General features: G+C 46.9%; 1 protein-coding gene across 1 annotated transcript in view; it reads right to left on the bottom strand.

Moving 5' to 3' along the window:
* LOC144672632 (natural resistance-associated macrophage protein 2-like) overlaps window positions 1-15,513 on the bottom strand; it is a 140,346-nt gene that overhangs the window by 113,258 nt on the left and 11,575 nt on the right. The window contains exon 2 of the mRNA XM_078534482.1: window positions 9,595-9,663. Coding sequence (XP_078390608.1) covers window positions 9,595-9,663 — 69 coding nt within the window. The remainder of the gene's footprint in view (window positions 1-9,594; window positions 9,664-15,513) is intronic.

Genomic DNA, 15,513 nt, shown 5'->3' with positions numbered 1-15,513 from the left:
AGTCAGCATGGATTTATGAAAGGGAAATCATGCTTGACAAATCTACTGGAATTTTTCGAGGTTGTAACTAGTAGAGTTGATGAGGGGGAGCCAGTGGATATGGTTTATTTGGACTTTCAGAAGGCTTTCGACAAAGTCCCACATAAGAGATTGGCGTGTAAAATTAAAGCGCATGGGATTGGGGGTAGTGTATTGAGATGGAAAGAAAACTGGTTGGCAGACAGGAAACAAAGAGTAGGAATAAACGGGTCTTTTTCCGAATGGCAGGCAGTGACTAGTGAGGTACCCCAGGGATCGTTGCTGGGACCCCAGCTATTCACAATGTATATTAATGATTTAGATGAGGGAACTAAATGTAATATCTCCAAATTTGCAGATGACACAAAGCTGGGTGGGAGGGTGAGCTGTGAGGAGGATGCAGAGATGCTTCAGTGTGATTTGGACAAGCTGAGTGAGTGGGCAAATGCATGGCAGATGCAGTATAATGTGGATAAATGTGAGGTCATCCACTTTGGTAGCAAAAACAGGAAGGCAGATTATTATCTGAATGGCTATAAATTGAGAGAGGGGAATGTGCAATGAGACCTGGGTGTCCTTGTACACCAGTCGCTGAAGGTAAGCATGCAGGTGCAGCAGGTGGTAAAGAAGGCAAATGGTATGTTGGCCTTCATAGCCAGAGGACTCGAGTACAGGAACAGGGATGTCTTGCTGCAATTGTACAGGGCCTTGGTGAGACCACACCTGGAATATTGTGTGCAGTTTTGGTCTCCTTATCTGAGGAAGGATGTACTTGCTATAGAGGGAGTGCAGCGAAGGTTTACCCGACTGATTCCTGGATGGCGGGAATGACATATGAGGAGAGATTGAGTCGGTTAGGATTATATTCGCTGGAGTTCAGAAGAATGAGGGGAGATCCCATAGAAACCTATAAAATTCTAACAGGACTAGACAGGGTAGATGCAGGAAGGATGTTCCCGATGGTGGGGGAGTCCAGAACCATGGGTCACAGTCTGAGGATATGGGGTAGACCATTTAGGACTGAGATGAAGAGAAATTTCTTCACCCAGAGAGGGGTGAGCCTGTGGAATTCGCTACCACAGAAAGTAGTTGAGACCAAAACATTGTATGTTTTCAAGAAGGAGTTAGATATAGCTCTGGGGGCGAAAGGGATCAAAGGGTATGGGGAGAAAGCGGGAGCAGGCTATTGAGTTGGATGATCAGCCATGATCATAATGAATGGCGGAGCAGGCTCGAAGGGCCGAATGGCCTACTCCTGCTCCTAGTTTCTATGTTTCTGTGTTTCTATGACTCCTCTCTCTGTGATTCCATTGTGACTCCTCTCCCTGTGACCCCGCCTCCTGTGACTCCACCCTCTGTAACCCCTTCCCCTGTGACCCCTTCCTCTGTGACTCCCCTGTGACTCCTATACCTGTGACTCCACCCTCTGCAACTCCTTCCATTGTGACTCTTGCCTCTGTGACTCCTCCCTGCGATTCCACCCCGTGACTCCTCCCCCTGTGACTCCTCCCCCTGTGACTCCTCCCCGCGATTCCACCCGGTGACTCCACCCTTGTGACCCCTCCCCCTGTGAATCCTCCCCCTGTGACTCCTCCCCCTGTGACTCCACCCCCTTTGGCCCCTCCCTCTTTTTCTCCTCCCCCTGTGACACTTTATACATGAGAAGCCAAATAGCTAAAGTAGCTGGAACTCTGCAGCCAATTCTTAGGATGACCGATATATCATAAACTCCAGCTTCTTCAATTCCCTGTGCATAGCTTGAGTTATGGTCGCACCTGTAACTATAAATCCACCTAAACACACACACACACGCTCACACTCACAAACACGCCAGGGCCACTCAGCTCCTGACCTCATTACAGCCTTGGTTCAAAAATGGACAAAAGAGCTGAACTCTGGAGGTGAGGTGAGAGTTACTGCCCTTGACATCAAGGCAACATTTGACTGAGTGTGGCATCAAGGAGCCCGAGCAAAACTGGAGTCAATGGGAATCAGGGGGAAATCTCTCTGCTGGTTGGAGTCTTACCTAGCACAAAGGAAGATGGTTGTGGTTGTTGTCATCTCAGCTCCAGGACATCACTGCAGGAGTTCCTCAGGGTAGTGTCCCAGGGCCAACCATCTTCAGCTGCTTCATCAATGACCTTCCTTCCATCATAAGGTTAGAAGTGGGGATGTTCGCTGATGATTGCACAATGTTCAGCACCATTCGCGGCTCCTCAGATACTGAAGCAGTCCATGTCCATATGCAGCAAGACCTGGACAATATCCTGGCTTGGGCTGACAAATGGTAAGTAACATTCACGCCACACAAGTGCCAGGCAATGACCATCTCTAACAAGAGAGAATCTAACCATCGCCCCTTGATGTTCAATGACATTACCATCACTGAATCCCCCACTATCAACATCCTGGGGGTTACCATTAACCAGAAACTGAACTGGACCAGCCATACAAACACTGTGGCTACCAGAGCTGGTCAGAGGCTGGGAATCCTGCAGTGAGTAGCTCACCTCCTGACTCCCCAAAGCCTGTCTACCATCAACAAGGCACAAGTCAGGACTGTGATGGAATACTCCCCAACTGCCTGGATGAGTGCAGCTCCAACAACACTCAAGAAGCTGGACACCATCCAGGACAAAGAAGCCCACTTGATTGGCACCACATCTGCAAACATTCACTCCCTCCACCACCAACACACAGTAGCAGCAGTGTGTGTACCATCTACAAGATGCACTGCAGGAACTCACCAAGGCTCCTTCGACAGCACCTGCCAAACCCATGACCTCTACCATCTAGAAGGACAAGGGCAGCAGATAGATGGGAACACCACCATCTGGAAGTTCCCCTCCAAGTCACTCACCATCTTGACTTGGAAATATATCGCCGTTCCTTCACTGTCACTGGGTGAAAATCCTGGAACTCCCTCCCTAACAGCACTGTGGATGTACCTACACTACATTGACTGCAGCGGTTCAAGAAGGCAGCTCACCACCACCTTCTCAAGGGCAACTAGGGATGGGCAATAAATGCTGGCCCAGCCAGCGACGCCCACATCCCGTGAATGAATTTTAAAAAAATACACTCACACTCATTCACTGACTCACACACACACACACACACACACACACACTCACTTATACTCACACTCATACTCACACACACTCACTCATGCACAAACTCTCTCACACACACTCATACTCACACACTCACAGACACACACTCATACTCACACACTCATACTCACACACTCATACTCACTCATACTCACACACATACTCACACACTCATACTCACACACTCATACTCACTCATACTCACACACTCATACTCACACACTCATACTCACTCGTACTCACACACTCATACTCACTCATACTCACACACTCATACTCACACACTCATACTCACTCATACTCACACACTCATACTCACACACTCATACTCTCACACTCATACTCACTCATACTCACACACTCATACTCACACACTCATACTCACTCATACTCACACACTCATACTCACACACTCATACTCACTCATACTCACACACTCATACTCACACACTCAAAGTCACACACTCATACTCACTCATACTCACACACTCATACTCACACACTCATACTCACACACTCATACTCACACAAACTCTCACACAGTCACTCATACTCTCACACACACACACACACACTCACTCACACATATACACACACACATGCACGTACACATGCACTCACTCATACTCACATTCACTCACACTCAGATACTCACTCATACTCTCACACACACACTCATACTCACGCTCACTCATACTCACACTCACTCATACGCATACAAACTCACACACATATACAGACACTCACTCACACACACAAGACACACACACTGACGCACATACATACACACTCACTCATACTTACACTCACACTCACACTCAGACGCACACTCATACTCACACACACAGACACTCACTCATACTGACACACACACACACTCACACTCACTCATACTCACACACATAACATACTCACACCGTCACACTCACACATTGGGCAGAATTTTCCAGCCCTGTTGGCGTCGGGCGTCATGGTGGGTGTGAGTGGACAATATGGCAAGAGGGCCAAAAATCGGTTTCACGCCGTTGTGAAGTTTGCGATTGTCCGCTCCGCCCGTCAATGTTGGGGCCGGGTTTCCCACCCCCACACATCGGGAACCTAATTTCAATACTTTAGCATCTCATTATAAGCCCTGCTCACTGGAATCATCCCCCCCCACACACCAGATCATCCAGACGTGTCGGTGCGATTGCACACCCAACGTGTTTCACAACTGTACATAAGCAACGTGCACCTGGTGAGCTGCACTTCATTCGGGACTTCGAGGTTTGTTTGCCTACCTTGCTTCGGGCAGCACTCGCAGTCATCAGCGCCAGGCTTCACAGGCAGCACCACATCACTTTTAGGGGGGCACACGGGCAGGTCTCTACCTACCAGACCAACCGTAAGGCGGGGGTGGCTTTTCAATGTCTGCAGGGCTAGGGCTTGCTTGGGGAAGGGGGAGAAGTGGCCTCAGGCAAGGGAAGAGGCTGCAGGGCGAGGGCTGTACTGGGGAAGGAGGGTATCCCAGGGTGTGTGTGGGGGACACATGTTGATCTGTGCAAGTGGCCTCAGGATGGTGAGGGCCGAGGAGGCAGCCTCCAGAGGAGATGAGGCCAGATGGAGATGTGAGGGTGTGTGTGCGAGAGTGAGTGGTGATGTCCCTTGAGCTGGCAGTGAGTGAGATGCCAGTGAGTGTGTGATGGGTTTGTGAGTGTGTGAGTTTAGAGTGATGAGATGGTTGCCTTACCCTGGCGGCACAGATGAGATCATTCATCCTCTATCTGCACTGGATGGCCAACCTCTTCTGTGCAGCGTTGGCACTGACCACCTCTGCCACCGACTCCCAAGCCGGAGTGGTGAGACTGATGGGCCTCCTGCGGCCAGAGCGGGGGTAGAGGACATCGCGGCCTCCACAGCATCCAGAAGGCGTCCCAGGGATGTGTCTGAATCGGGTGGGAGGGGGGCTGCACTCTTCTTGCCTTTTGGGGCCATGTCTACACTGGAGCGGTCCTGGGCTGTGAACATTGAGAAGGGTGGGCGCAGCTGCAGTTTAAACATGGAGCCCTGCGTGAGGAAGGGGTGAGGTGATGGGGTGGTGGGTAAATCGGAGGCTGCCCATCAGCGAGACAGCGTGTTTCCTGTGGCTGTATAATTAATGAGGCGGGGATGGGACGATACAGCGTGAAAACCCACCATCGCGGCTGGGACGGGGGGTAAAACAACTTTCTCCCCGCCCACTAGCACACTTTGTGCAAATCTGGGACGATTCTGCCCATACACTCACACTCAGGCACACTCAGACTCAAACACACACTCACTCACACACACTCACTCACAAGCACACAAACTCATTTTCACACACACTCATAGTCACACACACACACACACACGCACACTCAGACTCATACATACACAGAATCACACACACACACTCTCAGATTCAACAGACACAGAACCACAGACACATACAAATGCATACACACTCAGACTCACACACACACATACTCAGACTCACACACACACGCACACACACACTCAGACACACACACACACAATCACAGACACACACACACACTCAGACACACACACACACTCAGATTCAACAGACACAGAACCACAGACACATACAAATGCATACACACTCAGACTCACACACACACACACACACACACACAGACTCACACACACACAATCACAGACACATGCACACACACACACTCAGACTCACACACACATACACACAGAACCACAGACACATACAAATGCATACACACTCAGACTCACACACACACACACACACACACAGACTCACACACACACAATCACAGACACACACACACACACACACTCAGACTCACACACACACACATACACACAGAACCACAGACACATATAAACGCATACACACTCAGACCTCAGACTCACACACTCACACACACACAGACACACACATGCACACTCAGACTCACACACACACACACACAATCACAGACACACACAAAGAGACTCACACACACACACAGACTCATCCACACAGACTGACACACAAGCATGCATGCCCACAAGCTTTTTTCAAGTGTTTATTCTTTCATTTCCTCCCCCCTCAAAGGCACTAACTCTGACTGTAGTTTGCATTCCACAGGCATGCACTGCTTTCCAGTACCAGTGGGCATTCACCCCACATTTACCCACTGTGCCCATTCTTCCTGCATGTGCCCACAGTGGGCTATTTGTCAGGGAGGGAGGGTGAAGGGACCAGGTCTCTTTTCAAAATTTTAAATGCTCAATAACCTCACTCCTGTCCATGTTAGTGTTCTCTCACTCATTAGCTGCTGAGAAGTGACAGAGAACATCACTTGCGGGCCACGGATAGAGGTGTTTCTTTCCTATCATCAATGCTGAAAGGAAGAAGCAAATAGCTTGTGCCCAATGTTAACCTGTTGCACAATGCTTTATAAAGACTCCCTAGCTACCTCAGCAGCAAATTCCTGTAAACAGGCTTTGCTAAGCTTTGAGAACTCCCAAGTTCTCCCTCAGAACAGGATTTTTTACATGGTAAGTCACTCATACCAAGCCATCAGGTATTTGGAATTCATTGTGTGTTGAAGCTGTCACTCAGCAAGCTATGGAGTGGGGAAGGGGCTGGTGTTTGTATCACTGAGTAATGGTTACAGTATGTTCTAGTGTGATTGCCAAGAGCAAGTGTTTGACCTGGTCTGTGCTGACTCAGCTGATCTCTGTGAAGATTAAACATTCACTCCCTCCAGCACCGACACACAGTAGCAGCAGTGTGTACCATCTACAGGATGCACTGCAGCAACTCACCAAGGCTCCTTAGGCAGCACCTTCCAAACCCACAACCACTACCATCTAGAAGGACAAGGGCAGCAGACACATGGGAACACCACCACCTGCAAGTTCCCCTCCAAGTCACTCACCATCCTGACTTGGAAATATATCGCCGTTCCTTCACTGTCACTGGGTCAAAATCCTGGAGCTCCCTCCCTAACAGCACTGTGGGTGTACCTACACCACATGGACTGCAGCGGTTCAAGAAGGCAGCTCACCACCACCTTCTCAAGGGGCAATTAGGGATGGGCAATAAAAATGGTGGCCCAACCAGCGATGCCCACATCCCATGAAAGAATGGAAAAGCAGTTGGTAGTGAGGATGTTGCAATTGGTCTCAGCTTGAGGTAGTTTGTTCCCTTTCTCTCCAGAGCTCAGTGCATGAGTCAAACATTTCTTCCACTACTTTACATCCAGCAGACTGAGCTCTGGGTTGTTTTGTAATGAAGTTCCTCCTTGACCTGGACAGGTCATTAACCTGATTCACAGCACCCACCAGGAGAAATAGCCTGATGCCATGGGCAGGGGCAGGGAGTGGATTCCCATGGGACATGAACACCCCCTCACTGGATGTTCACCCAGTATTCAGAGACCAGAACTCTTGTCTCCCTTCACTGGGGTCGCCTGGAGTGGGGCTTAAATCCATAACCCCCGACACAGAGGTGGGAATGCTGTAACTGAAGCTAAGCTGTGACTAGCGAGGGGGCAATGAGCCAGGGTGCAACCCCATTTTGCTATTGGTTGACCCCTGCTGGAAAGTGGACGTTGATTGAGGGTTAACTCCATTACCTGTAAGCGGAGGAAATAATGAGCCTGAAGCTAACGTGTACCTTAAGACAGACTTATTACCAAGACTTGCAGAGTAAATACATAAACTCATCCAGTTCCCCCTAACACCCAAAGTGAACACCTTCTTATAGCTTTGTAATGAAGCCCCAATACTTCCCCGATTGGGGACAGTTTAATGACCAACTTAGAGCATGTACTCTATTGCAGCCCAGGTCCAACATTAACATTGAGGGCATGACCAATTTTGACTTGCTTGCTCAATGGGATTGGATAACTTGCCAATGTTTAGTCGTTAGTCTTGCGCATGAAGAATGTGTGACAAATTGGAGGGTGAAAGGCATTGGTGGAACTGTTACCAAGCGAGAGTTAGAGCTTCAGGAGAGGTAATGAAGCAAAAGGTAGAAATAAAAGTTTTTTTTAATTCATTCACGGGATGTGGGCGTCGCTGGCTGGGCCAGCATTTATTGCCCATCCCTAATTGCCCTTGAGAAGGTGGTGGTGAGCTGCCTTCTTGAACCGCTGCAGTCCATGTGGTGTAGGTACACCCACAGTGCTGTTAGGGAGGGAGTTCCAGGATTTGGACCCAGCGACAGTGAAGGAACGGTGATATATTTCCAAGTCAGGATGGTGTATGACTTGGAGGGGAACTTCCAGGTGGTGGTGTTCCCATGTATCTGCTGCCCTTGTCCTTCTAGATGGTAGAGGTTGTGGGTTTGGAAGGTGCTGTCAAAGGAGCCTTGGCGAGTTGCTGCAGTGCATCTTGTAGATGGTACACACTGCTGCTACTGTGTGTCGGTGGTGGAGGGAGTGAATGTTTGTGGATGTGGTGCCAATCAAGCGGGGCTACTTTGTCCTGGATGGTGTCGAGCTTCTTGAGTTTTGTGGGAACTGGGAGGTCATGGGAAAGCCCTGTGTGGGCCAAGTTGTGCCAAAAGGAGGGACTGAAGTGGGATAACTGAAATGATTTCATATTTGTAGATATTAAAATGTGCATTAATATCTTCAGAATAGACAAATGTAGTAAATGGTAGCGACGCCTTCCAGGCATGATGGGATCCTTGGCTAAGGATAGTTCCAGAGATGGCTAGCTCAGCACTTGTGACAATAACAGCTTCCACAGACACTCATTGCTGAACAGGATAAGAAGATATGATGAACTGGAGGCCGGGTGAGATGGATAAGTCACCACGGGAGCTATAAGGCCCCGAGGCTGGAAGTTGAGATAACAGGGAACCAGGGAGTTAATAGCTATAAGTGTGTGCTACAAACCCTGTATCACTGAGAGAAGTTCCTTGGCTGGCAGAGGCTCTCTCTGCCCCTTGCAAGTGCTTGAAATAAATCTTTGCCCGAATCTCACAGACTCGAGAGTGGTCATATTTTTAACCACAACAGGAGGCTGCACTGTTGACCATGTCTCAGGACATGGGCTCAATTCCCAACATGGCAGTGGAATTTAAATTCATCCAATAACTCTGGAATATAAATCAAGTCTCTGTAATGGTGACCAAGCCATGACACTCATCGATTGTTGTAAAATCCCTACTAATCCCCTTTGGGGGAAGGAAATCTGCCATCCTTACCTGGTTTAGCCGACATGTGACTCCAGATCCACAGCAATGTCTCTTACTTGCCCTCTGAAATGGGCTAGCAAGCCACTCAGTTCAAGGGTGATTAGGGAGGGGGGTGGGGGGGGTAAGCCTACCTGCCCCATTTCAAGACTGTTACTGCCCTGTCCATGCCAACTTGGCCAGTTGAGAATCAGCCCCGCTATGGCTGATGGAGAGATTCTGGCCTCACCAGGACTCTCCAATTCCCAGGGTGTAAGTGACAAAGACCATGCTTACCAGTTGACTCTTTCTTTTCCTCATTGAAGGTCATCATATCTTGCTGGTACTTGGAGTTCTCTGAAATTACTGGAAAAACAGTCGATAATAATTAGTTTCTGGATTATTTCATCCGGTTGATTTTCAGACACTTTTGGATTTCTAGGGCTGAATTTTCCACCAGTCTGGGGCAAAGTTGAATGGTGGGCGCGCACAAGCGTGCTTCCAATCGGCGCCATTTTATGTGGGCGGGCCTTAATTGGCCTACGCGCTACACGCTTCCTGTGCGGGCAGAGGGGGAATCCCAAAATCGAGAGTGCACTCTTTTGCGCATGCACACGAAAGAACGCACTCATCTCCCTGAGGCTAAGTGCAGCCTCAGGGAGATCGGCTGTAAATGTAAAAAAAAACCGAAAAATAGAAAAATAAAATTTCCCTAACATATACCCTCATGTGACAATGTCACATGGGTTGGGACATGTCCATAATTTTCACAAAAACTTTATTACAATTTTTAAAAACCGACATGAAACCTCATCCCGCCCGTGGATGAGGTTTGATGCTTTTTTCTAATTCCCGCCGGGGCTCCTGGCCTGCCCGACAACCTTAAGGTTGGACGGGCAGGTCCTTTAAATACTTAATTGCCTCTGTCAATGGCCTCCATTGGCCATTGACAGGTTGGCGGGCGGACAGCTGATTTCGCTGCGCCCCCGCCTTCCTGAAAATTTAAATGGGGCGGGATGACATCAGGAGTTCCCCTCGATGTCACCCAGCATCATTTTATGCGTCGGCGAGCGGGCCCCACCCCCTCTCACCAACGCGTAAAATCCTGCCCCTCGAGTTGTTTGAACTTTCATTAATCTACAAGGAGTGGGTTGGCTGCTCTTGCTATATGTCCCCCTACCATACACTGCATAAAGAAGCTGTGTTCTGGTATGTGTGGCCTGTTGTACTTTTTCTTGGGATTGAACATGCCTGAGAGGTTGGGTGGTAAATATCTCAAAGTAGGTCAAGTTGCTAGAAGAGGGAGGAGGAGGAGAGGGGGAGGGTGCTCTGTAGGAAGCCATATCTTCAGGGCGTCTTCAGGGAGCAATTCCTTCACTCAACTTGAGCGAGGAGCAATGCTTGTGCTGCCTTTGTTTCAATCCGAAGTCTGTCACATGAGTTATGTCACCTGCAGCATAACCTGATCCTCAAAGCAGAGCAAAGACAGCATTGCCTCTGGCTATCAGGGTCATCATTACACATCCAGGATCCCTATGCCCATTTTCATTTAGTTGCTTTCATGTTTGCCATTGTAAAACACACTATATCACACTTATGCACACCATGACCTCAACTGTTTTATTTGCCCAGATGAATTGAAATAATAACAGCCTCTCACACAAAAGACAACTGTTGAATTTTGGCACAGTGGATGTTATGATTTGTGTAAACCCACCCATTTAATCTCCTTCCACAGCCCATGTACACTCTACCCTATTATGGACTCAACCCACCTATTTAGCCCCCTCACATGGCCCATGTACACTCTACCCTATCGTGGGAAAGTACTTTGTGGGAAAGCTCTGTGCATGTGCTTTCTGACCCCGCCCCCTCCCCCAAAGTAATTAAAAGAGCTTCTGAATAAGTTTCTTGCCCCAAACTCAAAATCTATGGGCTCCTAGACTTACAGATTCTGATCTCAAAAGTTAACAATGAGAGCTATAGAAAACCAGTCAACCATAAGTAGGTGTGAATGGCCATCCTCCATCCTCCATTGTATAGAAACGGCTTCTAACTTTAAATCATTCTGGGTGGACAATACAAGTATCAATTGTGTGATTAAAACTGTCTTCAGATAACACATCTTTCACTCCAAGAACTTCCTAAGACGAGCCAAACACATGAATTGATGAACTATCCTTTTCTTTATGACTTGTAAAAACACACTATTCTCTTTCACTGTATTTTTTCTTGTGTGTGAGTGTGTGCCATAGCGTTAGACGTTTGGATGAACATGTGAATAAATAATCCTCTTTGTTTAAATCCATGAAAGGTATGGTGCTAGTTTAGCCATACATTCAGGTTAAGAAACACATGCATCTTCCTTTTCAAAGACACACTGATTACAGAAAGTAAGGAGAGTGAGGAAAGGGAGCAGAAGATTCAGGTCTGGCTTATCCCTGTGTGTAATGCATCACTATTCATAGCTCCAGACTGCAACATGCATGTAAAAGTGCCTGTTGCCACAGCAACTCGGGCTCCTTGGCGGCTCAGTTGGCTGGATAGCCAATGTGGATCAGGTTGGTACCAACAGCATGGGGCTTGATCCCCGTTCAGGCTGTGGTGGATTCAGGACCTGTCTCCTTGACCTACCCATGGTGGAGATGGTATTGTTGTGGGTCAGACCTGCCTTCAGGCAGAGAGCAGAAGAAGAAATACAAAACCTTTAAGATCCTGAGGGGTCTTGACAGGGTGGATGTGGAGAGCATGTTTCCTCTTGTGGGAGGATCTAGAACTAGGGGTCACTGTTTGAAAATAAGGGGTCACCCATTTAAAACAGAGATAAGGAGAAATTTGTTTCTCGCAGAGGGTCGTGAGTCTTTGGAGCTCTCTTCCTTAAGAGGTGGAGGGAGCAGAGTCTCTGAACATTTTTAAGGCAGAGCTAGACAGATTCTTGATTAACAAGGGGGTGAAAGGTTATTGGGGGTAGGTGGGAGGTTACAATCAGATCAGCCATGATCTTATTGATTGGTGGAGCAGGCTCGAGGGGCTGAGTGGCCTAATCCTGCTCCTAGTTCATATGTAACTCTAAACCTTCATTATTTATGGGGGAGTGACCAACTTAAATACCAGTTTAGAGTGTCTTATGTCACTCCCATAAAAAAATCTTTTCTAATTTGACCATAACCCTATCCCAGAATCTTGTACTGATTGCTCACCATCAGCTTGGTTCATCCTTTTTTTATGTATGTGGAAAATCATAGCTTTCGCAGGATTGTAAATGGGGTTAATTTTAAATTGACACTTAACCCTGGCCGTTTATTGCTTACTGTCACCCAATGCTTTCAGGTATAGGGATTTCATGATCTTGCTCTGTATTTTGGCAGGCATGGTTCTTAGTTTCCCACAGTTGCGTCACCATATTCCAAAACCTCTTTTAATTTTACAACATAGGAAGGGCTTTAGAGCTGTTCAGATCAGTAATTATTGGAACAGAATGGGAGTTCGCTTTCATGGACCAGTTGTACAAAGGTTAGAAAAAAAATCCCTTATTAACAGGGCACAAAGTTCAAATCTGTGGCATAACGGTTTAAAACTTGGACCCTCTCTGTTTCCAGCTATTATTCTACAATTCCATGTGGATTGTTTCCACTTGTTAGGTAGACTAGAACTAGGGGACACAGTTTGAGAATGAGCGGTCTCCCTTTTAAGACAAGATGAAGAGACTTTTTTCTCTCAGAGGGTCGTTAGTCTGTGGAATTCCAAATCCCCAGGGAGCATATGGATATTGGTGGTTAATTTAAATTTTCAGGACTGTAAACCGATAGAGTTTTTTAGATCAATGTGGCAAGAGGTATGGAGCAAAGATGGGTAAATGGAGTTAAAGCACAGAGCAGCAAATTGGACTTGCAGTCCAGAGGCCCAGGCTAATGCTCTGGGGACATGGGTTCAAATCCCACCACGGTAGCTGGTGGAATTTAAATTCGACTGGTAAATCTGGAATTATAAAGCTAGTCTCAGTGATGGTGACCATGACAACTATCATTGATTGCCATAAAAACCCATCTGGTTCACCAATGTCCTTTAGGGAAGGAAATCTGGCCAGTTTGTGACTTCAGACTCACAGCAATGTGGTTGGCTCTTCACTGGCCTTACCAAGCCACTCCGTTCAAGGGCAATTAGGGGAGGGCAACAAATGCTGGCCTTGCCAGCGCTGCCTGAATTCCATGAACGAATAAAGAGTAGTCTAAGTGAATAGCAGGAGAGGCTGAGCGGCCTACTTGTCTTCCTCTGCTACTTTTCAATCTTGATAGCAGCCCTCCCCCTAGCTGTTGAATGAAAAGTATTCTATGTTCCCATGAATTCGAGGGGGTCTTAACTGAGGTTCTTCAAAGCGTGAGTCTGTAAACCAGATAAACGGTAATCTTGTGAAAATAAGACAGAGGCAGAGATAGAGAGACAAAAGAGAGAAAATAAAACAAAATGGCAGCAATAAAGGCAATGAGATCAAGGCACACACATGATGCAGATCATCAATGACAGACAGAAATATCATAGTAACAGTTTCAGAGAGAAGAAGACTTTCGGCCCATCTGGGTAACCTATCTATGGTTTCCCCTTGGTGTTCTTTGAACGACCCTGTATCATATTTTCTCATGAACTTTAAAAAACGGCTATGTTTTGAAATGTACTTTTAGCTCAAAGCAAAACCAAAAATTCCAGATAAACACTTCAGCTCAGAGACATCCCCATGTGATCCAGTTACCATGAGGAGAGAAACTCACACAGAAACCCTTTGAAGTGTGACGACCTTTGGCCTGGAAGCAGTAACAGGAATGAAATGTTGTAATATTTTAATATGTTTGGGAGTTTACAATTGTTTCTAAAAAAGGGTTGAAAAGGACCTTAAAGAATTTGCATCACTTGTAAAGGGATTAATTGTAATTTTTGGGTCGTAAGAAACACTAGCCTATGTGACCTGGCGAACCTTGACTTGGAAGCAGTACCAACTGGAAAGAAGGTAAAATATGGAAGCCATGTGGCCAGACACAAAGAGGAACATAAAAGCTGGAGGCCGGAGGTGGTCAGCAAACTTGAGTTAAAGGTGTTTCTGGTAGATCTACCCTACCACAGCCAACAGAAGCTGAGGTGAAAGAAGTGGGCCATATAGGGAACATTACATGGCCGGAAACCTGTTCATGCGGAAGCTGCTGCCTGTGGCAAACCGGTTGAGTCCTTGAAGGAAAGGGACTGGAATTTGGCTCGGAAGGACTGCGCAGCTGAAAATCTGTAAGATAGACTTTGTTGTGTTTGCTATTCCATGTATAATTTATACTTTGCATAGCCCGTGATTTGACTGTTAATTTGTGTTTAATTTACATTAATTATGACTCAGATTCAAATAAAAGTGACAAAAAGTGAAATCTTGTTGATAATTTCTTCATTTGGGGCCATGAGGTAAACTTGGTTATTTTGGTTTATGGATCTCCACTGGGGTCATAACACATTTGTTGACAAGAACCTGCCTAATTCCTTCTTTGAACCCAATAAGGTTTCTTTTCCCACTCTCTGTGCCAGTAACCTATTCCACATACTTACAACCCTTTCAGTAAAAACTTCCTTTTACGTTTCCTTTCCTTGCCCTTAATTTGTAAATAAGGCCCATTGTGATTAAATTCTTTATGCTTAATTGGATCAATTTGTTCGAATCGGTTATGATTTTGACCTCTCCTTTCATGCTCCCTCTCGGTATTCTCTTTTCAAGACAGAAAAGACACAGGGAAGTCAAACTTTCCTCGTTCTTTAAATTCTGGAAACAAATGTGAGGTGCGACGTGCATCCCCTCCAGTAATATGAATTAGGAGCAGGAGTAGGCCATTCGGCCCCTCGAGTCTGCTCCGCCATTCAATAGGATCATGGCTGATCTGATTTTATTCATATTTCAAATATTTCATATTCCTGTCTACCCCTGATAACCTTTCACTCCCTTGCTTATCAAGAACCTATCTACCTCTGCCTTAAAGATATTTAAGGACTCTGCCTCAATCACCTTTTGAGGAAAGTCTCACAGCCCTCAGAGAAAAAACATTCCTCATCTATCCTAAATGGGCGACCCCTTATTTTTAAACAATGACCCCTGGTTCTAGATTCTCCCACAAGAGGAAACATCCTCTCCACATCCACCATGTCAAGACCCCTCAGGATCTTATATGTTTCAATCAAGTCGCCTCTTAC

Source organism: Cetorhinus maximus, chromosome X, assembly GCF_964194155.1.
Source record: "Cetorhinus maximus chromosome X, sCetMax3.hap1.1, whole genome shotgun sequence".
NCBI lineage: Eukaryota > Metazoa > Chordata > Chondrichthyes > Lamniformes > Cetorhinidae > Cetorhinus > Cetorhinus maximus.
The sequence above is the reverse complement of the archived record's forward strand: the minus strand, read 5'-3'. Positions and strand labels throughout refer to the sequence as shown.